Below are 27,143 nucleotides of genomic sequence, written 5' to 3' on the forward strand. Positions count from 1 at the left end.
ATGGTAATATATTCTTACCATTATACTCATGTTCTAAAACCAATGTATAGTATGACAACTGATAAGTCTACAGAAGGAGAACAGACACGTCAATGACTGAAAGGGTAAAAAAAGGGGTTGAGAGTGATGACAAGGTAATCTGTCTTTTAGATGAGGCATGCAGATGTACATTGAGTACACAGTACACAGCACACAGCAAATAAGGATCTGCCAGGATTCACCCTGCAGACAGAATATTGACTGACCAAGTTAAGGAAATATGATCAAGAAGGGATAGTGATATTGGTCAATGTATCACCACACTTTTATTGTATAAAACAGTGTGTACAAAATTTAAATTAGGTTCGGGGCTAAATTACAGTTAAATTATGAATGCAACTCATCGTCCACCAAATAAAAAGAAGGGGAAAAAGAGCATGTAAGTCTGTTTAAAAAAAGAGATTTCAGTTATCATAGCCAAAAAAACCCTCAAAAGGAAAAATGATTAAAATGCCTAGAATCCGTAGTACCAAGCACATCAGGTGGAATCCTTCCGCTCATATATTCCAGCCTTAGTGGGGCTTTCAGTGATTGGTTCTTTAGCCAGTGGTGTGGCAGTTATCGCTAGAACAATGAAAAGTGCAGAAGACACGCAGCAGCAGCTTAACGAGGCCAAAAGACATAATATCTTTGTGTAATCTGTGGCTATTTGGAAAGGACTTTACTCAAAAAAAAAAAAAAAAGAGAGAGAGAGAGAGAGAGAGAGAGAGAGAGAGAGAGAGAGAAAGGAAGAAGAAGAAGAAAAAGCTATTAGCTGTACTACTTGATAGACCACTTACAAGTATCAATTTGCTTAAATCCATCAAAAATTCTCTATCGCATTATTTAATGGAGTTTTCATGTGGAATACAACACTCAGGACTGTGTAGAAATCTAATGAGTGTGAAATTGTAAATTAACATGTTGAAGGAGGTCATGGGACATACTGGGTGGTGTATATTGAAAGAAGAACCCAAAATAGTGACTACTACTTTACTCATTTGGCAATTTACTGCTTTGGGAAGAATTACACCACTACTTTGCCAGTAACCACACATCTTACAATTTTGAGCATTACCAAAAGTTCAGTACATATCTCTGTGGACACCTATGTCTCATGTTCATATCACAGCTACAAAGAAGATATAAAAACAGTAGTCAGGCACACAAGTTTGTCAGATGAGCTTGAGGAGTGATGTCACACATTTTGGCTTTAAATGGTCAATCATCAGCAATAAGTGGAAATGCCCCCCCCCCTTTTCCCTCCTGTCAAACTAAGAAAAGGAGATTAAAGGACAGTGCTGGTAGGCTTATAAATGTAGAATATCATTCATAAAATCACAGCATCATATTGTAATCTATGTCTGGAAAGAAGTAAAGTTGTGCAAATATCTCACAGCAAGCAAGTACATGTCACAGAATCTGATATAATGTCCAATTTTCATGTGGTATCCCTGTTCACCAGGGTGGCACTGAAAGACACTCTGGAACTGATTACAGATAAATTTGATGATGCTCTGTGGGACTTGTTCCGGTACATCCTGACCTCAACTTATTTTCTTTATGGGGGCCAATATTAGGAACAGACAAGTGTAGTCATGGGCAGCCCTCTGTCTCCAGGTATTGTCAATACATTCATGGAGAGATTTGAGAAAGAAACATTAGAGAGAGCTAGATATGGACAGGAGCACTGGACCAAAGATGGAGTGCCAGCACTTGGTGGCCTGATACACCAGACTGAAGAGGGAGCACCTAAAAATGGTGTAGTGGAAGTGGACTTCAGAAGAAACACCTAGAACTGCACCAGGCTGAAAACAGAATACAAGAGTGTTGACAGGCACAACAGACAGAAGATGGAATGTTAACTCTTGGCCTGGTGCGACAGACTGAAGAGAGGATGCCTAAGGCAAATTCTAGTGGGAGTGGACCTCAGACAGAATGCCTGGAACCAATCATGGAGGTTAAAGGCACCCACAAGTACAGATACTGGACCCGTTCCACTTGACAAGCACTCTCAGGTAGCACCTGACGAAAATAACAAGTCACATTAATGAAATATTGTGCATCAATGATGCTAATACCTGGCACAGTACCCGGCAACTCAAGATGTCATATGGCATCCTTCTAGGTAAAATATTCTGAATGTAAAATGGTCCCCATTTTGATCTCCAGTTGTGAAATACTCAGGAGGATGTCATCATTAGGAAAAACAAGCGTGAAATTCAATGGATTAGAAAGTGAAATGTTAGTTCCCTTAATCAAATACAAAAGTTAGACACTGTGGAAAGGGAAATGGATAGGCTGAAACTAAATTTACTGGGTGTTAGTGAAGTGCAGTGGCAGGAAGAACAGGACTTCTGGTTAGGTCAGCAAGGACATCACCACAAAATCGTGTAGGGGCAATGCAGGAGTAGGCCTAATGTGAATGACAACAAAACAGGAATACAATCAAATAATGGAAAATCCAGGATGGAATGTAACAAGATTATGAGAAGGAAAGTTGCCACTCACCATACAGCGGAGTTGCTGAGTCGCAGATAGGTTCAACAAAAAGACTCTCACAATGACTGCAGTCTCAGGCAACTGACATAGTGGTTGTCTTTTTGTACCTGTGACTCACCATCTCTGCTATAAGGTGAATAGCAACTTTCCTTCTCAAACAAGGAGTACAGTTAAGCTGCTATTAACAGCACAGTGAATGCATTCTTGTAGCCAAGATATGCATGAAGCCACCCCCACCTCAGTAGTACAAGTTTATATGCCAACCAGCCATGTAGATAATAGAGAGAGTGAATTAATATATGATGAGATGAAGGAAATTATTCAGATAGTTAAAGCGGACGGAAATTTAGTTGAGATGTGTGACTGTAATTCAGTAGCAGGAAAAGGAAGACAAGGAAAAATTGTAGAACATGGACTAGGAGACAGGAATGAAAGAAGAATTTTGTACAGAGCTTAATTTAATCATTGCTAACAGTTTGTTTAAGAATAAAAAAAGGAACTGGTATACATAGACAGCGACAACAGTACATACAATATGTACTTGAGAGCTGATGTTTTCCTGAAAGTTATCCGTTACATCCGAAGGTGAGACACAATCATGTCATTTCTGGAAACCCAGAATCTACTCTGTAGGGATCAACATGGATTCCGGAAACAGCAATCGTGTGAGACCCAGCTCGCTCTATTTGTTCATGAGACCGAGAAAAATATTAGATACAGGCTCCCAGGTAGAAGCCATTTTCCTTGACTTCTGGAAGGCATTTGATACAGTTCCGCACTGTCACCTGATAAACAAAGTAAGAGCATATGGAATATCAGACCAGCTGTGTGGCTGGATTGAAGAGTTTTTAGCAAACAGAACACAGCATGTTGTTCTCAATGGAGAGATGTATACGGATGTTAAAGTAACCTCTGGCATGCCACAGGGGATTGTTATGGGAGCATTGCTTTTCACAATATATATAAATGACCTAGTGGATAGTGTCAGAAGTTCCATGCGGCTTTTAGCATATGGTGCTGTAGTATACAGAGAAGTTGCAGCATTAGAAAATTGCAGCGAAATGCAGGAAGATCTGCAGCGGATAGGCACTTGGTGCAGTGAGTGGCAACTGACACTTAACATAGACAGATGTAATGTATTGCGAATACATAGAAAGAAGGATCCTTCATTGTATGATTATATGATAGCAGAACAAACACTGATAGCAGTTACATCTGTAAAATATCTGGGAGTATGTGTACGGAACGGTTTGAAGTGGAATGATCATATTAAATTAATTGTTGGTAAGATGGATGCCAGTTTGAGATACATTATGGGAGAGTCGTTAGAAAATGTACTACATCAACAAAGAAGGTGGCTTACAAAACACTCGTTCGACCTATACTTGAGTATTGCTCATCAGTGTGGGACCCGTACCAGGTTGGGTTGACAGAGGAGATAGAGAAGATCCAAAGAAGAGTGGCGCGTTTCGTCACAGGGTTATTTGATAAGCATGATAGCGTTATGGAGATGTTTAGCAAACTCAAGTGGCAGACTCTGCAAGAGAGGTGCTCTGCATCGCAGTGTAGCTTGCTGTCCAGGTGTAGAGAGGGTGCGTTTCTGGATGAGGTATCGAATATATTACTTCCCCCTACTTACACCTCCTGAGGAGATCACGAGTGTAAAATTAGAGAGATATGAGCGCACACGGCGGCTTTCCGGCAGTCGTTCTTCCCGCGAACCATACATGATTGGAACAGGAAAGGGAGGTAATGACAGTGGCACATAATGTGCCCTCCGCCACACACCGTTGGGTGGCTTGCAGAGTATAAATGTAGATGTAGATGTAGAATTATAATTTTATGCCAAGCCTAGATACTGATTCTTGCCAAACCATTTCACATGCAGTTCCAATTATCATCTGATGGATTTGAGTTTTTTGTCTACTGTGGCAGATAGATCATGTTCAATTTCCAATGGTCCATCCTTACAACACACAGCTACAGGGGGTGGACAAAAGTATGGAAAACCAAAAAAGCTACACTTTAACATGCCTAATGGTGTAGGAAACCCACTGGCATTCAACACAACTTCCAGTTTTCGTGTGTGTGTGTGTGTGGGGGGGGGGGGGGGGATATATACAGGTCCTGTAGAATTTTCAAGGGAATCCTATACCCTTCTTCCTGTAAAACAATGGCAAGTGTAGGTATTGATGATGGTGTTGGATAGCAATCACACACCCTTCTTTCCAAAGTAGACCACAAAGGCTCAATGAACATTGAGATCTGGTGACTGTTGTGGCTAGGGGAGGTGTGGAAGTTCAGTCTCATGCTCACAAAATTACTGCTGGGTGTTGCAAGCTGTCTGAACAAGGTCCCTGTCATCTTGGAACACAGCATCACCACAGGGAAGCAAACGCTGAACTGTGGGATGGACCTGATCATCTGAAATGGTGTCTTTTGAAGAACCAAATACTTATGCTCCATTTGTTATGGAAGCACCAACAATTTCCTCACATTTGATTTCACTTAGCTCTGCCACAGTACTCTCACAAATACACAGAAAAATCTTCTGGCTGCAGCTGACACCTGCAACATATTGAGGACATTGCAAAGGTACCATTCATGGACAAGTACGACTGCACAACCTGCAGGTTTGGCTATCATCTGCATTTACGTTCAGGCATGCTTCACTCAGTGTGTTTTGGATTGTTATTGCCCAACTTTGTAAATTTATCAAACTGCAAAAGCATAAAAGTAAGTCCAGTTTTAGCCATTGAACCCCACTGTTTTTTAGAAGTGCTTCAAATTCTGGGACTTTGCTGTAAATTGTGGCCAGTTGATCACTATGATTTTAATGGTATCATCTGTAGAGATATCTCTTTAGATCTTACACTAATAATTTGAGTCTCCTACAGTTATTTATTTTTTATTTAGTTCTCTCTATTTATCCCCTATTCTGCTACTTCCCCCCCCCCCCCCCCCACACACACACACCCCTACCTCTCCCCTGCCCACTGCCCAACCTGCAGCACTTCACTGTCAGCCATCCCCACCATACTACCCCTCCCCCTCCCTGCCCCAGCCTCCTCCTTTTCCCACACCCAGTTGCCACTCCCATCATGCACTGGTGCTCACAGTGTGGTTTGAGCTGCATTTGCGTGCGCGCATGCTTGTCTATTGCTGACAAAGACCATTGGCCGAAAACTTTAAGTGTGAAAATCTTTTTGTTGTGCCCATCTGCAACTCAGCATCTCCACTATTTGGTGAGTAGCAACTTTCCTTTCCTTAATATTGTAACATTCCATCCTGGATTTTCCATTGTTTGACAGTTACTGTTATGTTAGATTACTCTGCAAATGTTGTTGTTGTTGTTGTTGTTGTTGTTGTGGTCTTCAGTCCTGAGACTGGTTTGATGCAGCTCTCCATGCTACTCTATCCTGTGCAAGCTTCTTCATCTCCCAGTACCTACTGCAACCTACATCCTTCTGAATCTGCTTAGTGTATTCATCTCTTGGTCTCCCTCTACGATTTTTACCCTCCACGCTGCCCTCCAATACTAAACTGGTGATCCCTTGATGCCTCAGAACATGTCCTACCAACCGATCCCTTCTTCTAGTCAAGTTGTGCCACAAACTTCTCTTCTCCCCAATCCTATTCAATACTTCCTCATTAGTTATGTGATCTACCCATTTAATCTTCAGCATTCTTCTGTAGCACCACATTTCGAAATCTTCTATTCTCTTCTTGTCCAAACTATTTATCATCCATGTTTCACTTCCATACATGGCTACACTCCATACAAATACTTTCAGAAACGACTTCCAGACACTTAAACCTATACTTGATGTTAACAAATTTCTCTTCTTCAGAAACGCTTTCCTTGCCATTGCCAGTCTATATTTTATACCCTCTCTACTTCGACCATCATCAGTTATTTTGCTCCCCAAATAGCAGAAATCCTTTACTACTTTAAGCGTCTCATTTACTAATCTAAATCCCTCAGCATCACCCGACTTAATTTGACTACATTCCATTATCCTTGTTTTGCTTTTGTTGATGTTCATCTTATATCCTCCTTTCAAGACACTGTCCATTCCGTTCAACTGCTCTTCCAAGTCCTTTGCTGTCTCTGACAGAATTACAATGTCATCGGCGAACCTTAAAGTTTTTATTTCTTCTCCACGGATTTTAATACCTACTCAAAATTTTTCTTTGTTTCCTTTACTGCTTGTTCAATATACAGACTGAACAACATCAGGGAGAGGCTACAACCCTGTCTCACTCCCATCTCAACCACTGCTTCCCTTTCATGTCCCTCGACTCTTATAACTGCCATCTGGTTTCTGTACAAATTGTAAATAGCTTTTCGCTCCCTGTATTTTACACCTGCCACCTTCAGAATTTGAAAGAGAGTATTCCAGTCAACATTGTCAAAAGCTTTCTCTAAGTCTACAAATGCTAGGAATGTATGTTTGCCTTTCCTTAATCTTTCTTCTAAGATAAGTCGTAGGGTCAGTATTGCCTCACGTGTTCCAATATTTCTACGGAATCCAAACTGATCTTCCCCGAGGTCGGCTTCTACTAGTTTTTCCATTCATTTGTAAAGAATTTGTGTTAGTGTTTTGCAGCCGTGACTTATTAAACTGATTGTTCGGTAATTTTCACGTCTGTCAACACCTGCTTTCTTTGGGATTGGAATTATTATATTCTTCTTGAAGTCTGAAGGTATTTTGCCTGTCTCATACATCTAGCTCACCAGATGGTAGAGTTTTGTCAGGACTGGCTCTCCCAAGGCTGTCAGTAGTTCTAATGGAATGTTGTCTACTCCAGGAGCTTTGTTGTGACTCAGGTCTTTCAGTGCTCTGTCAAACTCTTCACGCAGTATCATATCTCCCATTTCATCTTCATCTACATCCTCTTCCATTTCCATAATATTGTCCTCAAGAACATCGCCCTTGTATAGAGCCTCTATATACTCCTTCCACTTTTCTGCTTTCCCTTCTTTGCTTAGAACTGGGTTTCCATCTGAGCTCTTGATATTCATACAAGTGGCTCTCTTTTCTCCAAAGGTCTCTTTAATTTTCCTCTAGGCAGTATCTATCTTACCCCTAGTGAGATAAGCCTCTACATCCTTACATTTGTCCTCTAGCCATGCCTGCTTAGCCATTTTGCACTTCCTGTCAATCTCATTTTTGTGACGTTTGTATTCCTTTTTGCCTGCTTCATTTACTGCATTTTTATATTTTCTCCTTTCATCAATTAAATTCAATATTTCTTCTGTTACCCAAGGATTTCTACTAGCCCTCGTCTTTTTACCTACTTGATCCTCTGCTGCCTTCACCACTTCATCCCTCAAAGCTACGCATTCTTCTTCTACTGTATTTCTTTCCCCCATTCCTGTCAATTGTTCCCTTATGCTCTCTGTGAAACTCTGTACGACCTCTGGTTTAGTCAGTTTATCCAGGTCCCATCTCCTTAAATTCCCACCTTTTTGCAGTTTCTTCGGTTTTAATCTACAGTTCATAACCAATAGATTGTGGTCAGAGTCCACATCTGCCCCTGGAAGTGTCTTACAATTTAAAATCTGGTTCCTAAATCTCTGCCTTACCATTATATAATCTATCTGAAACTTGTCAGTATCTCCAGGCTTATTCCATGTACACAATCTTCTTTTATGATTCTTGAACCAAGTGTTAGCTATGATTAGGTTGTCCTCTGTGCAAAATTCTACCAGATGGCTTCCTCTTTCATTTCTTACCCCCAATCCATATTCATCTACTACGTTTCCTTCTCTCCCTTTTCCTACTGACGAATTCCAGTCACCCGTGACTATTAAATTTTTATCTCCCTTCACTACCTGAATAATTTCTTTTATTTCATCATACATTTCTTCAATTTCTTCGTCATCTGCAGAGCTAGTTGGCATATAAACTTGTACTACTGTGGTAGTACAAGTTTATATGCCAACTAGCTCTGCAGATGACGAAGATACTGTGGTAGGCATGGGCTTCGTATCTATCTTGGCCACAATAATGTGTTCACTATGCTGTTTGTAGTAGCTTACCCGCATTCCTATTTTCCTATTCATTATTAAACCTACTCCTGCATTACCCCTATTTGATTTTGTGTTTATAACCCTGTAGTCACCTGACCAGAAGTCTTGTTCCTGCTGCCACCGAACTTCACTAATTCCCACTATATCTAACTTTAACCTATCCTTTTTCCTTTTTAAATTTTCTAACCTACCTGCCCAATTAAGGGATCTGACACTCCACGCTCCGATCCGTAGAACGCCAGTTTTCTTTCTCCTGATAACGTCATCCTCTCAAGTAGTCCCCGCCCGGAGATCCGAATGGGGGACTATTTTACCTCCGGAATGTTTTACCCAAGAGGACGCCATCATCATTTAACCATACAGTAAAGCTGCATGCCCTCGGGAAAAATTACGGCTGTAGTTTCCCCTTGCTTTCAGCCGTTTGCAGTACCAGCACAGCAAGGCCATTTTGGTTAGTGTTACAAGGCCAGATCAGTCAATCATTCAGACTGTTGCCCCTGCATCTACTGAAAAGGCTGCTGCCCCTCTTCAGGAACCACACGTTTGTCTAGCCTTTCAACAGATACCCCTCCGTTGTGGTTGCACCTACGGTACGGCTTTCTGTATCACAGAGGCACGCAACCCTCCCCACCAACGGCAAGGTCCATGGTTCATATATGCAAATATGTAACTGATATATCAACAATATATAAAATATTGTTAAGATATTATATTTAATGAACAAAGGCTTACATTGGGTTCTGTTGCCTCGTTTCATGGGAGAAAATTATCTGTTGCAGTTTAGAATTGAAGACAATAATACTTTTTCTGATTATATGCCATAATCATAGACTATTTAAAGCATTCAAAGTGATAAATAATTTACATAAAAATGTATTTTCAAATATTTGAAAAATACTGACACCTTTACTCAATTTCTTCAGCTTTAATCAGGATTTCACAACCAATAGATTACAGAGTCCACATCTCTTCTGGAGAGGTTTTGCCGTTCAAAGTCTGATTTCTAAATGTTTATCTTGTTGATGTTGTAGTCGTTGATGTTATCATCAGCTTTGTTGCATCTCTCCATTTGCAAACTTCTGGAACCTACATCAATTTGAACCTGCTTACTGTAGTTGAGTCATGTTCTCCCTCTAAGATTTTTGCTCTCAACATTTCCCTTCATTACCAAACCACATCCCTTCATTACCAAATTGACAATTCCTTAATGCCTCAGGATGTGACCTATCACTCAATCCCACCTTTTTGTCAGTTTGTGTCATATCACCCCCCCCCCCCCTCATTAGTTATTTGTTGTACCCATACAGTCTTCGGCATTCTCCTGTAGCACCACATTTTTAAAGCTTGCATTCTTTTCTTTTCTGAACTGATTATCTTTCACATTTCACTTCCATGAGGTGCCTCACACAAATTCCTTCAAAAACAACTTCCTAACACTTAAACTTATTTTTTATGGTAACAAATTTCACTTTTTCTCTTCACGAGTCATCAGCTATTTTGTTGCCCAAATAGAAAAATTCATTCGCTACCTTCAGTGTCTCATTTCCCAATCTAATTCTGTCAACATCACCTAATTTAATACAACTACATTTGGTTACCCTTCCTTTACGTTTGTTGATGTTCTTTTATCTTATGATATATTTCTAGACCTGATCCTTTACTGTCTCTGACACATTTGAATATCACTGGCAAACCTCTAAATGTTGTATTTCTTGTCCTTGAATTTTAATTTCCTTCGAAATTTCTCCTTGGTTTCTTTCTATGCTTGTTCAATGTACAGACTGAGTAACATTTGGAGAGGCCACGACTATGTCTCAATCCCTTCTCAACCACTGCTTCCTTCTCATGTACTTCAAATCTCATTTTGGTTACTTTGTTTGTGTATGTGAACAGTATTTGCAGCAAATATTTAACTCAAGTTTTATTTGAAAATTGTTGATTTGTAACTTGAAACACAGGGATGTTAAGAGTATAAATTTAAAAGAAACTACAGATTTAACATATAGCACTAGAAAATGTCATTTCCTCAAAAAAGGTGAAATTTTTAAAAAAAGGTGAAATTTAAAAAAAAATGCAAAACAAAAATGTATCAAACATCGCTTCAGTACTTCGATGAGCTTATGGTGAAACATGTTTCTGTTATTGCCAAACAACTTTTGCACTTGTCAGTTATAACAGGAAACTCTTGTCTTTGATCATGATGAAGAATGTTGTACTGAGTACAAAATAACAACAATAATTATATTGATTTTTTTATGGTTGTGGATGTAAACTGTACTTGCATCAAAAGTAATTATTTTGGTTGGATAAAAGTGCAGAAGTTATGTGAGCAGTTAATTTTTGTTACTTCCACAATGCAATTTGTATTTTGTAAGGCTATAAAATACGCAGTGGGCTAACACTAAATGATGTGTGGTTCTGAAACTCCCTGGCAGATTAAAGCTGTGTGCTGGACCGAGACTCGGTCCGGCACACAGTTTTAATTTGTCAGGGAGTTTCATATCAGCACACACTCTGCTGCAGAGTGAAAATCTCATTCTGATGTGTGATTCTAATTATGAGCAAAACAAACAAATAATTAAAAAAAAAAAACAAAGAGAAATCCCAGCTCCTTGTACCTCTCTCAAATATGTATTTGTATTTCTCTCCCTACCAGTGTTACTAATATTACCAGTAATCATACCATTTACTGCGCTATCTATGTACTGCACCAAAACTACAGAACTGTAGGTTGGTAGAGCACAACTCTTATATCTGAATAGTTTCTTTTATTTCATTATAATATATTTCACTCTCTTTCATCATCTGCAGAACTAGTTGTCACATACTGCAGTAGATGTTACCTTTGTATCTATCATGGCTACTATAATGTGCTCACTATGCTGTTCATAGTTGCTTACTCATATTCCGTCTTTGTTATTCAGTATTAGACCTACCCCTGCATTAGCTCTATTTAATTTTTTGTTGATAACATTGAAACGACCTGACAAGAAGTTGTGATCTTCCTGCCACTGCGGTTCATAATCTCCCACTGCATCTAACTACAATCTCTTCTCTCTTTTTCTGTTTTTTACATCCCTAACCTACCTACCCAATTAAGAGTTATAACATTCTGGCCCCATTGAATGCCAGGTTCTGTTTCCCTAATCACAACATCCTTCTGAGTAGCCCCCACCCGGAGATCCAAATTGGGGATATCTCTTACCTCTGGAATATTTTACCCGGAGTAGGCCATCATTGTTAAACCAAACAGTAGCACTGAATGTCTACATAAAATGTAATTGTTGGCTGTATTTTCCCCTTGCTTTCAGCTCTCTGCTGTAACAGCACAACAAGGCCATGATAACTAATTTTATAAGGCCACAAGAGCCATTCATTTACACTGTTGTCCCTGCAACTGCTGAGAGGGAACTATGTGTTTGTTTTGCCTCTCCATAGATACTTTTCCATTAAGGTTGTATCTGCAATACAGCTTTCTATACCGTTGAGGCACACACGCCATTCCACCTTCGCGAGGTCAGTGGTTTATATGGGAACTTTCGATAATGGACCAAAACTTTATCTCGGTTTTTTATAAAGTATTTATTGATCATAAAAGACAAGCTGTATTAGGCTTTCACACTTGGGACAGTGCTAATCAAGTTACAAGTAATGTGAGCAAAAATTGACATGATCTTCAGTATTTTCTAGAAAATGGTGTTTCACAGTATGAGAGGATTGCAAATTTTTTCCTGGACAGAATATAAAGCCGTGTCTCCTGCTTTGTGTTCACTATTTGTTTTCTCATTTTTAAAGATTTTTATCTGTTTTATCCCCCTTGCATTCATCAACACTACCAAATGGTGAAAATAAATTTCTTCCTATGAACTTTTTCTCTGAAGTAGTAGTAATGAAATGTAATATAACCAACTTATCTTCTACATGTAACAAAGAATCATAATACAATAAAAACCAATCTCTCATTCAGAACTAAAATCCTCTTATTAAATAATACCAGCCTGAAAATTAAAACTTTCCTGCAGCTAAAATCCTTGATAGAAATTAAACTCTCTTTGAAAACTAAGATCCTCTTGAAAACTAGATTCTTCCTGTAAACTGAAATCTTTTTGGGATTCATCTTATTGAGAAGTTACTAAATTAGTGAAACTGGTTTATAAATACTAGGTTAAGATTTGCTACCTTTCATAAAAACTGAAGTCACCTTAAATGTTTTTACATTATTTTGCTGTGATGCAGTCAACATACATGTCATACATCACTTCAAGTTTTTAAGTAAGTGGCATTATTTTGTACTCTGAGCAAACAAAGAAAGCAGCTTGAAGTGTTTGTGAAGATAGTGTCTTCATGGAGTTGTGAATGTTTCTGAAAGTATATATGAAAAATATTATTTTACATGTTTGTCTTCATGAATATTTAAAATAATGATTACTGATCTGAAAATGATAGGAATGGTGAAGATTACAGAAGGTGTTAAACCTGAAATACCTCTCTATTTTGACTGAGGAATAAGTGATTTTAATTAATGGTTTAATCTACTACAACTAGATGAAGGAAAGTAATTAATTTTAATGTAATTAAAAATAGCTATAAATATGAAACGTGGGACGTATTAAAGTTTAGTGTGGAATAACAGCACAAAATCCAGAGATATTTAGGTCCGCACTCTATTATATGTCATCACTGGTTGTCTAAGTAGCTCAGCAAGCAACACAACTTTATAACAAGAAGTCATTATACATTCTTGTCCACTATTCTATCTGAAGTAGATGAAACTGTAACCTAATAAACAGAAATAATTGGTTGTTTGAATGTAGCTGTACACAGTTGATGAAAGAATTTTACAAAACGTAATGAAATATCACTGCTGTGTGCAAGATAACACTACACAAACAGACTCTCACTCCCTCACAGTGTGTCAGGTTGTGGCAGTACAATATTTTCTTGTTCATTAACTTTAAACTGTTAGTATATTTAGTTTAAGATTTGGCACTAGTGATGAATTTACCCACTGTATCTACAGTATTGTGTCCTGTGACTGACAAGTCTGTTGCGCAAGTTTTATTTATTTGTGTCTGATGTGTGTTTGAGAATGTTATAATTGCAAATAATTTGATATGAAAGGTAATAAATCATTTAACACCAAATGTGTGTGTCATCAACAGGCACAAAAACAAGACAGAGAATTTTGCTAGCTTTTAGAAGAATCCTTTTAATCACCAATCAGATCCAAAGAAATTCTGCCTATTAGCATTGTAGTCATGAAACATATCCCCTTTAGTGACAAGATTTCCTTTTCACACTAGCTTCACGTGACCAGATTGCTAAAACAGTGAAGTAAATATATCAGTATTGGTGAGGACTTTGCACAGTAAAACTAACAGTAACTAAAAAAGAAATTTCTACTTTCCAAACCTTGCCTGATATTTAAAAAGAATCAAGTTTCAGCAGCAGAAGTATGAAGAAGACTGTCTTGCTGTCACATAAATGGAAATGAAAGAAGATATTAACTTTTTGTTTTGAAATAAATCCAATTATAATTTCAAAGTTTCACAGTATTCATAAATAATGGTGGTGGTGCTGCTGCTGATGCCTATACCAAATTGACATAATTGGTGCAAAAGGCCGTATTTGTGACTACAACATTAATATAAAAAAAAACCATGAGAAAATATGTTATGATTGTTTTGTTGTACAACTAATCTGAACTTAAGTTCAGCCTCAAAGCCTCTCCTTGTATATGTGTCATAATTTTTTGGCAATAACATGAATGCAATCACAATAAATACAAGTTTGGCAATCTTACAAGTTGTATTAATTTCCACATGAAAACAGTGTGTGTTAAACACTCACAGATTTGAGATCTTTTATCCTGTCTTTCACCATGCTGCAGTGCACACATCAGGTGTGGCTATGATGAATAACATTCTTGTGGCTAAAGAGATAAAAACTTATCTTACCTGAACCAGATTAAATAGAATTATCTTCACCAGCTAAATGTGTTGCAGCAATGCCACTTCTACTGAATGTTAGCTAATGAAGTCTTTCTGTCAAACTGAATGGGGTTTTTGTTCTCTGTATTTGAAGCCTTCAAGTAATGCAAAGGTAGTGAATATTTATACAGATTTTACAATGAGTGTACCCTCCTGAAAAACTATAGTGTTGAGCAATTCCCTCATTTGTGACACACACTGGCCATAACAAGATATGTGAGCAAAGGATCCATTTCTTATAATTCACTTAATACCATTGTACTGTCACTGTAGTTTATAAATGAGGAAGGATAATAAGTTTCTGATCGTAAACAAGGGCAAGAGAGTGAAAGAGCGTTGAATGGGTTGTATGTTGTATAAAAATAGCAAAGAAAAACATGATTTTAAAAGTTGCTACTATATAAAGATTCCAAAAATTTTGATTTGTTAGTCTCATGTTGTCAATACTATTAATTAATATAATTAGATGGGCACAGACATTTACAGTTTGGTGTGCATTTACAGAGCTAAATTGAGTCAAAAATTAATTGTTTGGATGTCAAATGTCTTGTCAGGAACATGACATGACCGAAATAGACAGTACTCATATGCAAGCAGTATTGATGGTTTTGTTGACTGTGTTTTTCATGCATATTAACCAATGCTCAGAATAACAAGATTATTAAATTTTAATAAAAAAATAAATCTGAAGTATCTAGCAAATGAAATATTCAGTGTTTGAAATGTTTTATTGCAGCTTCCCTTTTCCCTGAAATTGAGTCTTGGCACAAACGTATCTTAATTCTTCATACACAAATCCTTTGGTGTTTCTCACCTTATTTCTTAAACAATAGTTCTGACTTTTTAGAATAAATGAAGGGAATATTTGCACCATTTGTATTTAAAGAGGCTGCACATAAAAAAGATATAATCTTAAAAAATTATTGCTTGTTTGATTCATATCCTACTACTTCTCTTTCCTCAAACTGTTTCCATTTTGCAAATATGTGATTTTGCATACCATGACTGCACAATTTATATTTAAAAAAGTATGTAATTTCCCAAAATATAAATTATAGATACTCATTGATTACAATGGCAAGTTTCACATTTGCAATAGCTTCACAACTGTGATGGTCATGAAACTTTTTTAAATTCTGTTTGTCATGCCCTTGTAATTAAAAAAAATACATTACATGTGTGAACTGATTGGATTACGCATACTGAGCACATTGATTAAAATAGATTTACAGGGAGTATGTAAAAAAACATCTGAACATGCACATTGTGTTATATATTTCAAAATTTAAGCATAACAATTTATTCAACTTCTGGTACTGATACACACAAATTCTGGTATTAACAAAATATTGAATACATTTGTAGCAAATTTCAACAGACTTACGATAATACTTACATAATATATTGTGTAATGTAATATCATAGGCAACAATTTCTTTTCTTGTGAGCGTCTTGGATTTATAAAGCATAATTGTAGGGAACCTGTGGCAGCCATCCCATTTATGCTACATAAAATTGGCCAAATGTCTTCACATCCCACATATGCACTTTCTCTGAGGGTACACAGTAACATGAATAGAAATACTACTGTTAAAGTAATGGTAGGTAAAGAAAATCATAATCAATGATGACTGAAGTTACAATGAAATACTGTCAAGAGTGTTTCATCTTTCAGAGCCAGCAACTGGCTCCAATGAAAAACAGGAAGAAAGGGGAAAAGAATGGAGTGAGGGTAGGAAGTATAAGATCCAAAGAGTGATTGATTGCTAGGAAAGATACAGCAGTTGGAATGATGGCAAACAAATCAGTGAAACTATGGTAAATAGTTAACAGTATTAACTGACCAAGTATTTAACTGATTTTGCTTCTCATTCTGCAGTTTTTTCCCTTGTATATATCTGTTGATTCTGAGTTCCATACCAATTTTTCTATACCTAGTTGCCTTCCAATATTTTCTCCTTCAATATCCACTGTTGACAGATGTTATCAACAGTGATGATAATAAATAAAAGAACAAAACCTTTCTTTCTGCTTCACCAGTGCTGCTCTTTATCTTAGTTTCATTGTAATCTTCTTCAAATTTATTCTTTATTTATTACAAAGGGGAAGCTCAGTATTCTTCACAGCTCCTGGAGAATCATTTTATTAATAAAAAACACATGGAAATTCATCTATTTTTCAAGATGATTTTCTGTGCCCAATAATGATGTAATATGTATAGAATATAATTAATAGAATGACTAAACTTCCCATCATAGAAATGGACATTAGTGAAACGCTAGTTTTCCAAACAGTTTCTCTTAACTGTAGACAGTGAATACACAATAATGTCACTCAAACATCACTCACTCATTTTGGCTATCTGGCAGAAATGCTCCTATAGCTCATGAGTTGGTACACATCTGATTCTTATTTTCAAACAAAAATAATAAAAAAAAAACTGCTGAATACTATTACCATCAGCGATTTTCAGCTTGTCCTCAATAATAATCATTTGTTCATTGTATAAATAGCTACAGAAAAACCAATTTATTACTTTTCGATAAAGAGATATTGCTGTCAGTCCACTCTTGATTCAGTATAAGCCGAAAAATAAATTCCTTCAAATTTCTGTTTTCTCTGAAGGTCATTTTATAATCTCCAGCTACACAGAGCAATGTGACTTACTGCCTGACATGTCTGATGCATTAAGGTAATAAATGTTCACAATAAAATCTCTCTATTTAATGTAATGATTAACAAACAGGTTAATCATTACAATGATAGGTACTCATTTAACAAAATATAACTAGTATTTACAGTTCCAGTTCAACAAATTAATTTATACATTCTGCCAATACTGATTAACACACTTTCTTAAAATTCTATTTGAATTTACAAAAATTGAACATGTTAAAAAATATACATGTCTTACTCCACATTACTTGCTAGTTATGCGTACAAATGAGATTCTCTTTCTCACTTATTGACAGTAAAGTTCAGCATTTAATATCATTTTTCAAGGTACTACAAACTTTCCCTTCCCTGAAATGCTGAGTACAGAGATTCATTATATGATCATGCCTAGTTACATACTTAGGAGCTAATGCTCTAGTCTCAACTGATAAAAGATTTGTGATAATTGCAATGTTGTTGTAAATAGTAAGCACTGATGCTTGACCACTGGTTCAGTCTGTACACAATTAACAACTGGCGTAGGCTGTACACAACTAACAAAATAAAGTGAAGTTCTTTGATGAACAAACAAGTTCCATGACACACAGGTCAAGTGTTTTATATCTCTTCTGGTGATCTCAAAATGTACTTATTGATACTAACGAAAAAGTTTCAAAATATCCAGTAACTGCATTCCACTGTATTCCAAAAATAATTGTTTATGATAGACTTTTGAAGTTTTATTTTTACATCAAAATAAATAGGCAAAATGGAATTCAAGTAAGTACTGAGCATATATTACAAACTGTAGATGATATCAGCTTTTTTTCCATACAAAATAAAAATTAAAAACTAGTAAATGGAATGCCGTAATGCTGAGCTATGTTGAAAATTGTTATTAATTTTTTGCAGTCTATTACTGTACTGTTCCTGGTTTATCAGTAATCCTGAATTACAATGCAGCAAAAAACTCAAGTGGAACAGCTCCCAAAAATGGAAGTACCAGTGTTAAGTTTTCCAGTTTCTTATCCTTAGAGACCTAGGCATGTCAAATCCTTCACCAAATTGACGTTGCTCTATTTGTGCTCAGAGCAGACTATCATTGTGCAGGAGTAGCTGCGCCATTGGCACTTGCCCAACGACTGGACAAGTACTCCACAACAGAAGTGTGCTTAGCTTCTTTTGCGAGTTGCAGGGGTGTTGCACCTTCTTGGTTATGTAGGTTGGGATCTGCACCTGCTGCTAGCAACTGTTTCACTACTGCCACCTGACCAAAGAGTGCTGCTGCATGCAGAGCACTCTCTCCATTCTGAAAATAAAAATTAACATACTGTAAAGGAAAGCAAGAACACCTCTATGAACATTAGATCCGGCTGTAAAGCCTTGTCACCGACAAAATATTTGAAAAATTATAATGAAGTTGTCAGAATAACCCACCAGAAGTTGGGACAACAGAATCAGTTTATGGGAGACCTCCATATTACAAAAACATCCTCTCAGAAAATAAATATTCAAAATTTGCTGGAACACAGCTTAATCTATACTACTATATAACAACAAGTCACTGTTTAATAGTGGTGCCAAAACTCTTGAAAAGATCTTGGCTGAGTCATTTCAAATTTTTACACGATGCTCCAATAAATACTTGGATGTACATACTTTTTAAATATATAATATATGGGATTAGCCTAAATGATTTATTGGGTTTCAAAGCACTGTAAATTGGCAAATAGGTGACATGCGAAAAGATACACTCACCAAGTTTGAAAAGCCCACCTCATGGCTCATTTGCATACTAGATGACTGGCCTTTAACAGCACTCTTATAGTTGGTGTCAGAAGAGAAGAGTATTTGTGTGTAAGAATATCAACTGAGAGCATTCAGTGTGCATTCATAAACCAATATGGGAAAGCTGCACTGATCAGCAGAGCATTTTGCATTTGTTTCACCAGTTTCATGATACTGCTTGTCTGTGTCAACAGAAAAGCACGGGGTGACCACTTGTCTCAGAAGAAACCATCAAGCACAGGAGACAGAACTTTGTGTGCAGCCCACAAAAACCAACCATTTGTACAAGCTGTGAACTGGGCATTCCATAGAAAACAGCTTGGAATGCTTTGCAGTGGCATTTGCATTTTTATCCTACTGTTTGCAACCGTTACAACATCTGCCTCCAAAAGTTTCTGTCCATTGATACGAGTTTTCTATCAGAGTGCAACAAGCTTGGGAAGATCAGGATGACTTTGTGGGAACATTGACATTCAGCGATGAGGTGACTTTTCATCTGTAGTGAAACATAAATCATCAGAAGTGAGTGTGGGATACTGAATTGCCTCATGTCCACATGGAGCTGGAAAGGGATTCGCCAAAAGTGAATATCTTCTGTGCCATATCCAAGACCAAGGTACAGTATATCGCCCCTTTTTCCTCATTGAGCAGATCGTGACACGTTCCATGTACCTGGAAATGTGGCTGTTACCACACCTGACTCCTTGGCTTTCATCTTTCAAAGGATGAGGCTCCACCTCACTGGAGATCAGCCATCTTCTATTTTCTCAACAGAAAACTGCCACATCACTGGATAAGGTGCACTGGTCAGGGTGATGTTCCTATGTTGTTATGCCCTCAGGTTGCCAGATCTCATGTCATATGATTTCTTCCTTGGAGTTATGCTAGGAACAAAGTTTATGTACCCCAATACCAACAATGCTGTAGAAACTAATGCATCACTGCAGCTGTGACAGACAATGACTGAATCATGCTTGTGGACATATGGACAGAACTGCATACAATGAACATTTGTAGAATGTACCTAAAACTTGGTGAGTGTGTCTTTCATGTATCACTCATCTTTGTACATAATATAATCACAAACCTGATGAATCATTTAGGCTACCATGTGTAAAGGGGAAAAGTTGTTAGCAAAAACCTCAAAAGTTTCTGACCAATTTACTCCAAATTTTTACACACTAAAATAATGAACATTGAGAGGGACATAGGTAATACATCTTTTTGCAATAATAATAAACAAGACTCAAGGTCAGAAACGGGGATGGAGGGGGTGGGGGTGGGGGTGGGTAGATGGACAGTGAGGGGGAAAGATGGACTATGGACACAGAGAGAGAGAGAGAGAGAGAGAGAGAGAGAGAGAGAGAGGAGAGAAAAAGATTTGGAAGTATATCCAATTCCAATACATATTTAGCAATTGTGAAGCATTGCCAGGTTCACTAGTAACTGATAAAATTATCTCATGCAGTCAACTAGAAATAATGATCAAAAAGTTGAACAAGTGACCTCCTTAATAGACATTTTTCCCAACATTCAATTTGCAAAGCATCTGTAGTGAAAAGGTGGCCAAATACGAAGACCTGGCAGATGATATAAAAGCTATGCAGAAACTTAAGTCGGGGTGCAAAGTCAGCCACCAAAATTACCACAAAAAAGAATGCAAAGAGCCTACAGAACTTAAAATTGCATCCTATACTCTGTTGGGAACTGCAGTATGCAACTGTACTAAAACCTGCATAATATAATGGAGGCTTTCATAGCTGGTATATATCCTTGGTAATATTGCTTTAATGAGCATCAGGCTGTTATCTGAGGGCACAAAAAATGCATTAGACCAGGGGCTAATGCCCACAAACAGTGTCACCAAGGATACCTGTATTGGATTCTTAGAAAAAATCATTAACTTAGCAATAACTCATTATTTTTAAACTATTGTCATTATATCAATACCATGTAAAATGAGTGAGTGAATAAATGATAAAGATGATAGAAGTAGAAGATATGCAAGTGGATTACAAAGAAATTACCAACAATCTCTGTCATGCATACATTTCATACTCTCTTAAAAAGTATACGTTTTTATGTTCTAGGTGTCAATTTGAGGTAATATCATTTCTAAGTAGTCACATACACATAAAACCAAAACTAGAGAAACAATGCAAAAACAAGATTACAAAACAGATAACATATCACTGTTTCCTTGGTTCATTTTTTATTTATTTGATCTGAAGAGAAATATGGTATGGCATTGAACAGCTGAATGTCAGTGGTGAAAATTGGCAGCTAATTATAATGATGATTTGAAATTCAAAAAGGAAGTTGAAGATATTAATTAGCACTAAATGATTAACTGATAATTATTTGTAATTGTGACAAAACTGAATTTTAAGGAGGCTGCCATCAAAAACTCCTGCAGCCTGAGCTGAAACATCTGAACCTGGATACATGCTTAGAAAGAAAAGAATTACTGTTCTTCCTCATAGTAATATTGCTGGGAACTTCAAAGCAAAACTGCCTTTGACAGGTAAATAAAGAAACTTATAATATTTAAAAATATATAGGGGTTGGACAAAAATATGTATACACCATGAGTAGTGCATGCTTGAGCATAAACACAGGTTGCACTATTGTATTTGATCATGGAAAAAGGTGAGACACACAAGTTCTGTGCTCTTGTACAGAGAAGTGATTTAGACTCAAATAAAACTTAGTTAAATACCAATAACTAATTAAATACATTTATTAGTGTTTTTCAAGTTTTGTCTATTATTTGAGAAAAAGCAAAAAGATCATGAAGTACAGTTATAGTTGTATTTTTGTTTCAGTGTGGCACAGTAAGCTTAAAGAATCTCATTTAACTGTTCATTTTTTTCTTTGTAGCAAGTTAAGTACAGTGTATCCCCCATTGTTTTAATCATTATTTGCAAAACACACTGTAAATTTAATTTTCTGGATACAGAAAATTAAATTTGTTTACATAAAGTTGCATGTAAGCCTAATTTTAGTAAACATGTTTTCTTGTTTTTCAGTAATTTAATTGACTTATTCTCACAACTGTATTATTTTTACCATGGGTGAAAAGTGCCTGACTTGCTGGATGCACCAGTGTTGTTGTTGTTGGTTTTTTTTTTTTTTTTTTTTTTTTTTGTGGCATGGAAACTGCAAAAGTGAATCAGACTCATCAGTGGTTCTTTAAGATATGCAGTAGAGATAGGACGATTGTGGAATGGGAGGGAAAAATAGCTACCTTTCAGGCGAGATAATCAGGCAGGGTAAAGAGAGGTGGGATGTGGCAATAGGTAATAGAAGGAACATACTGAGAACTTCGTCAGACAGCTTTAAGATGAATGTAAAAAGCAAGTTTGGCCTGTTGCTTCAGTTAGAAACTGATGAGCCTCAGGCAGAGGTAGGTGTAGGCAAGGCACAACAAACTTAAATAGAAAATTGAGTAAGAATTGTGGTAAGTCAGCAAAGAGAAAGAAAATTTTGTTGTTATGTAGTTCTCATGCAAGAAGTGTAGGCCAACTTCTGCAGGATGAATTAGGATCAGGATACCAGGTCACCAATTTTTTTTAAAACTATAAAACTAGAGCTGGTCTGGGTCAAGTGACACTAGATTTAGGTTCACTCAGTAAAGATTTTACCAAAGAAGACATTGATATTGTAATTGGCCCGGACAACGCTATTGACAGAGATTCTGGGTACAATATAAAGCGTGACTGGGTAAAGACTGCACCTGCATCAAGATATATCAGTGTGAAGTTTTTGTCTGTTCTGAGATGCCATGATCGACCTTGTCTGAACTCTTCTATCAGGAGAGTTAATTTGGAGTTGGAATGGCTGCTTGGGTCAGGTGCTTGTTGTTTCTCTCAATAGGTGAGATTATATTAGGCATGGCCTACACCTCAACAGGAAAGGGAAGGGTAAACTGGCTGGACTAATAGTAGTAAATTAAGGGGGGGGGGGCATTGCCATGAGTGATAGAATACCAGTGGTTACAGGTGTTGGGGAAGCACCATTTTTAGGACAGGTAGCATAAAAAGAAGCCAATTTCTAAGAGAGGTCAGGATTGAAACAAACATTCAGTTTGAGAAAGAAACTATAGAACTTAATTCTGGCACACTGATTGGTTAAAAATTTTCACCAATTATCAGAAATTTTATTTCCACCCACTTTGATCTTAGTCAATGTAACATGCCAACTATCTTTAGTACATGAAAGTATTTGAGGCATAAGAAGTAAAATTAATGAACTACTTATCTGCATTGATGAATTAAGTCATCCAACTTAGTTGACATAATTCGCCTCTCTGAACATCATATGACCACTGTATGTGTTAAGGTTGCAGGATTTAGATTATCTTCTCACTTTTGTAGTGGAGAAATGGAGGATGGAGGAGTTGCAACATTCATCAGGAACTGACATAAATTTAATAAGATAGAAATTCATAAAGCTTGCCTAGAGCAGCATATGGAGGCATGTGCAACATAAGTAGAATTTCGCAATAAATCATAACGATAGTAAGTGTATACTGAGTGTCAGAAGGTAATTTTAATCTGTTCATAAATAACTTTGAAGCCCTATTGGTCTATTTAACAGCAAAAAGAAAGAATTAATGGTTGCTGGTGATTTTAATGTATATTTTCTCGAAAACCCTTTCGCAAGAACTTATTACACTCAGTAGGATTGTCATTCAACTTGATTCATATTGTTAACTTTCCAACTAGGATAGTTAAGGCCTCGAAGATGGCCATTGATTATATCATTATAGAAATATATACTGAACAAAATCATATTATAAAACCAATAATAATTAGTGTCTCAGATAATGACATACATCTCCTTTAGTTAAATGTTAATACCAATCAGATATAAAATCTACTAAATCTGAGTTCAAGATGGAAGTCAGTAAGTCAAAAATTGATTGTTGTAGGAAACTCCTCAAAGAGATGAACTGGAGTGATGTGTATAATGCTCACAGCATAAATGAGAAATACAAACTTATATTAATAATATCCTTAACTTATTTGAAAATTGTTTTCTCCCAAAACTAACCCAGATTTGACCTTGTTGTTGTTGTTGTTGTTGTGGTCTTCAGTCCTGAGAATGATTTGATGCAGCTCTCCATGCTACTCTATCCTGTGCAAGCTTCTTCATCTCCCAGTACCTACTGCAACCTTAGTCTACACAAATCCATGGAAACTATGTCTATCAGTCAGAAACAGCTCTGATGTAAGTGCTATAGATCATTACAAAAACTAATGCAAAATATTGAAGATAGTAATACAGACATCAAAACAAATGCATTATCAGAAAAGGAACTCACACCAGATAACAAAATAAAGGGAATATGGGATATAGTGACGGAAGACACTCAGCAGAATGAGAGATGGAGAGGACCACATAGCATTAAGAGTAAATAATACATGATAAGAGATGTGTGGAGTGTTGCTGAACTTTTCAATTAGTACTTCATAACTGTTACTGAAGAGATGGGGTTGTCAGGTTCAGTAAATGCTTCCAAGGGATATCTCAGACCAGGCACTACAATAAAAATGAGTATGATCCTCACAGCAACAGCAGAAGTAATGTCCACCACAAAGTCCTTAAAATCAAAAAAATTCTAGTGGGTATGGCAATATATCAATGGAGTTGATTAAACAGTTTGCCTCTGAGTTTAGTGACATTTAAGTTATTTGTGTAATCAACCAGTGGAATATTTCCTGAATGGCTGAAATTGCTTAAGTTAAGGCTTTTTATAAGAAGAGAGATAAAGAAATACCATCAAATCACCATCCAATTTCACTTTGGCCCACATCTCCAAAATTTTAGAAAAGATAATACAAATTTGATCTCATAACCATCTGACCACAAATGAAATATTATCCAAGTCACAATTTGGATTTCTAAAGGGTTCCTATATTGAGAAGGCTATCTACCCATACAGTGAGAATGTACTTAATTCATTAGACAATAAATTACAGGCTACTGGTATATTTTGTGATCTGTCAAAAGCATTTGACTGCTTAAATCGTAATAGCCTTTTAAGTAAATTAGAATATTACGGCATAACAGAAAAAGCTGCAAAATGGTTCAAATCCTAATCTCTGACAGAAAACAAAGGGTGTCAAAAGGAAAGAGATATGTATTAAGATATCAGGCGTCATCCAAGTGGGAATCATCTTAGAGCCCCGAGGTTCCATCTTACGGCTCTTGCTTTTTCTTGTGTGTATCAATGAACTTTCATCAGTAAAATTACCAGATGCCAATGTCATTTTGTTTGCAGGTTTTATCAGTGGAATATTTCCTGAATGGCTGAAATTGCCAAAGTTAAGCCTTTTTATACAAAGGGAAATAAAGAAATACCATCACATCACTATCCAGTTTCACTTTTGCTCCCATTCTCAAAAATTTTAGAAAAGATAACATACAGTTGACCTCATAACCATCTGATCACAAATAAAATATTATCTAAGTCACACTTTGGATTTTTAAAGTTCGAGAAAACATACTATATGCACACCGGAATCTGTAAAAGGTTTCCTGCCTGTATATGCCTAAAATATTATGACAAGTAGATAGAAGACATTGACAGTGCCTGAACAAATCTCTTATTTTCTGTGCAAATGTTGTCAGATACAGTTGACATAGCAATAAAAAAGCTAGTGTACTGTGCTTTCATTCTGTAATGTCTTATGGGATTATTTTCTGGGGTAACTCATCAAGCTAAACTAAAGTTTCCCAAGCCCAAGAATGTGCAATACACAGTAAATTATCTGTACTGTAAACTCAAGAATATCCTGCAGAGGGCTGTTTAAGAAACTGGGGATCCTAATTACTGTTTCTGAATATATTTATTCCTTAATGAAACATATCATTAACAATATACCTTTTGCCAAACCAACAGCTCAGTTCTAGGAATCAACACTAGAAATAAGAATAATCTTCACAAAAATTTAAATTCACTTACTTTGGTTCAGAAAGGTGTCCATTACTCAGCAATATACACATTATCAATAAAATGCCAGCATCCATAAAGAGTTGAACTAATAATGTTGTTCAGTTTGAAAATATTCTAAAGGATTTACTGGTGGCCAACTCCTTCTACTCTACTGATGAATTTCTTAGTAGAACCAAATGATGTGTGTACGTTATTAATAATATCACAAGTCTTTTTAGTTGACGCCACTTTGGCGACTTGCATGTCAATGATGACAAAGGACACACAACACCCAGTCCCCTGCCAGGAATCAAACCCTGGGCCCCCTTGCATGGTAGCAGTAATGTTACTGCTGCACTATGGATTCTGCAGTCACATTATGTGACTGTTTTGGCTGATCAGGTCCATCCCATGATTCTATGTCTGTTCACCAATGGTAATGCTGTGTTCCAAGAAAACAGCCCCTATTCCCACAGCTTGCTTCATTCTAGACTGGTTCTGTGAGCATGAGATGAACTGTCAAGTATACCCTAGTCGCAAATCATTAGATCTCGATATTATTACATCCTTATAAAGGAAATGGACAGTGACAAGAACATGACAGAAAAGTTGAAAGTAGTCAACCTCAGGGAGCAGTGTTCTGCGTGGCTTAGTTTTGGGAAGAAACCAAAAAAGTCTGTGAACACATTGTTAAAAAAAGATAAAAATCAAAACCAAAGTTCACAAAAAGACTGAAATTGTTCCTGGTTTGAAATGTGCTACTGGCTGTAAGGATGCTACAACTAAAGATGTGAGTAACAAGTGTGCACTAGATCAACAGTGTTTCAACAAAATTATCACAATATTCTTTATGGTTATAAAATTAATGATGTAGAAGAGCACAGTATTACAGTACAAAATGAGTGAAAGATGACTGTCATTGAATTAATAACCACAGAGGAGATGGCATTCAGTTATGTGGAGCATCAATGAAATGCATACACAATGGAAGTTCTGATATTTTGTTGAAGACAATGTTGGCAGCAAAGAAACACCATTCAGTCGACAAGCAGTCACAGTGAAGTTTTCTTTCTTATAGCATTTGAATATCTTTTTAATAAATGCTACATGTATAATTAAATCCACAGTCAGAAACCATCATTCTACTAATACAATGTACACAACCTTCCTTGTTTTACTCTATTTTTCAACTTATTTTGTTGTATCTGATTCT

At 36.7% G+C, this 27,143-nt stretch overlaps 2 protein-coding genes across 2 annotated transcripts in view; both read right to left on the minus strand.

The window, feature by feature from the left end:
- Window positions 1-14,466, minus strand: part of LOC124624605 (syntaxin-like) — a 70,439-nt gene extending 55,973 nt beyond the window's left edge. The window contains exon 1 of the mRNA XM_047149117.1: window positions 14,408-14,466. Within this exon, the coding sequence (XP_047005073.1) occupies window positions 14,408-14,440 (33 nt within the window). The 5' untranslated portion in view covers window positions 14,441-14,466. The remainder of the gene's footprint in view (window positions 1-14,407) is intronic.
- A 1,333-nt stretch (window positions 14,467-15,799) lies between these two features.
- Window positions 15,800-27,143, minus strand: part of LOC124605405 (ankyrin repeat domain-containing protein 29-like) — a 619,167-nt gene continuing 607,823 nt past the window's right edge. Inside the window, exon 8 of the mRNA XM_047137058.1 lies at window positions 15,800-18,511. Coding sequence (XP_046993014.1) covers window positions 18,302-18,511 — 210 coding nt within the window. The 3' untranslated portion in view covers window positions 15,800-18,301. The remainder of the gene's footprint in view (window positions 18,512-27,143) is intronic.

Source organism: Schistocerca americana, chromosome 1, assembly GCF_021461395.2.
Source record: "Schistocerca americana isolate TAMUIC-IGC-003095 chromosome 1, iqSchAmer2.1, whole genome shotgun sequence".
In the NCBI taxonomy this organism is placed as follows: domain Eukaryota; kingdom Metazoa; phylum Arthropoda; class Insecta; order Orthoptera; family Acrididae; genus Schistocerca; species Schistocerca americana.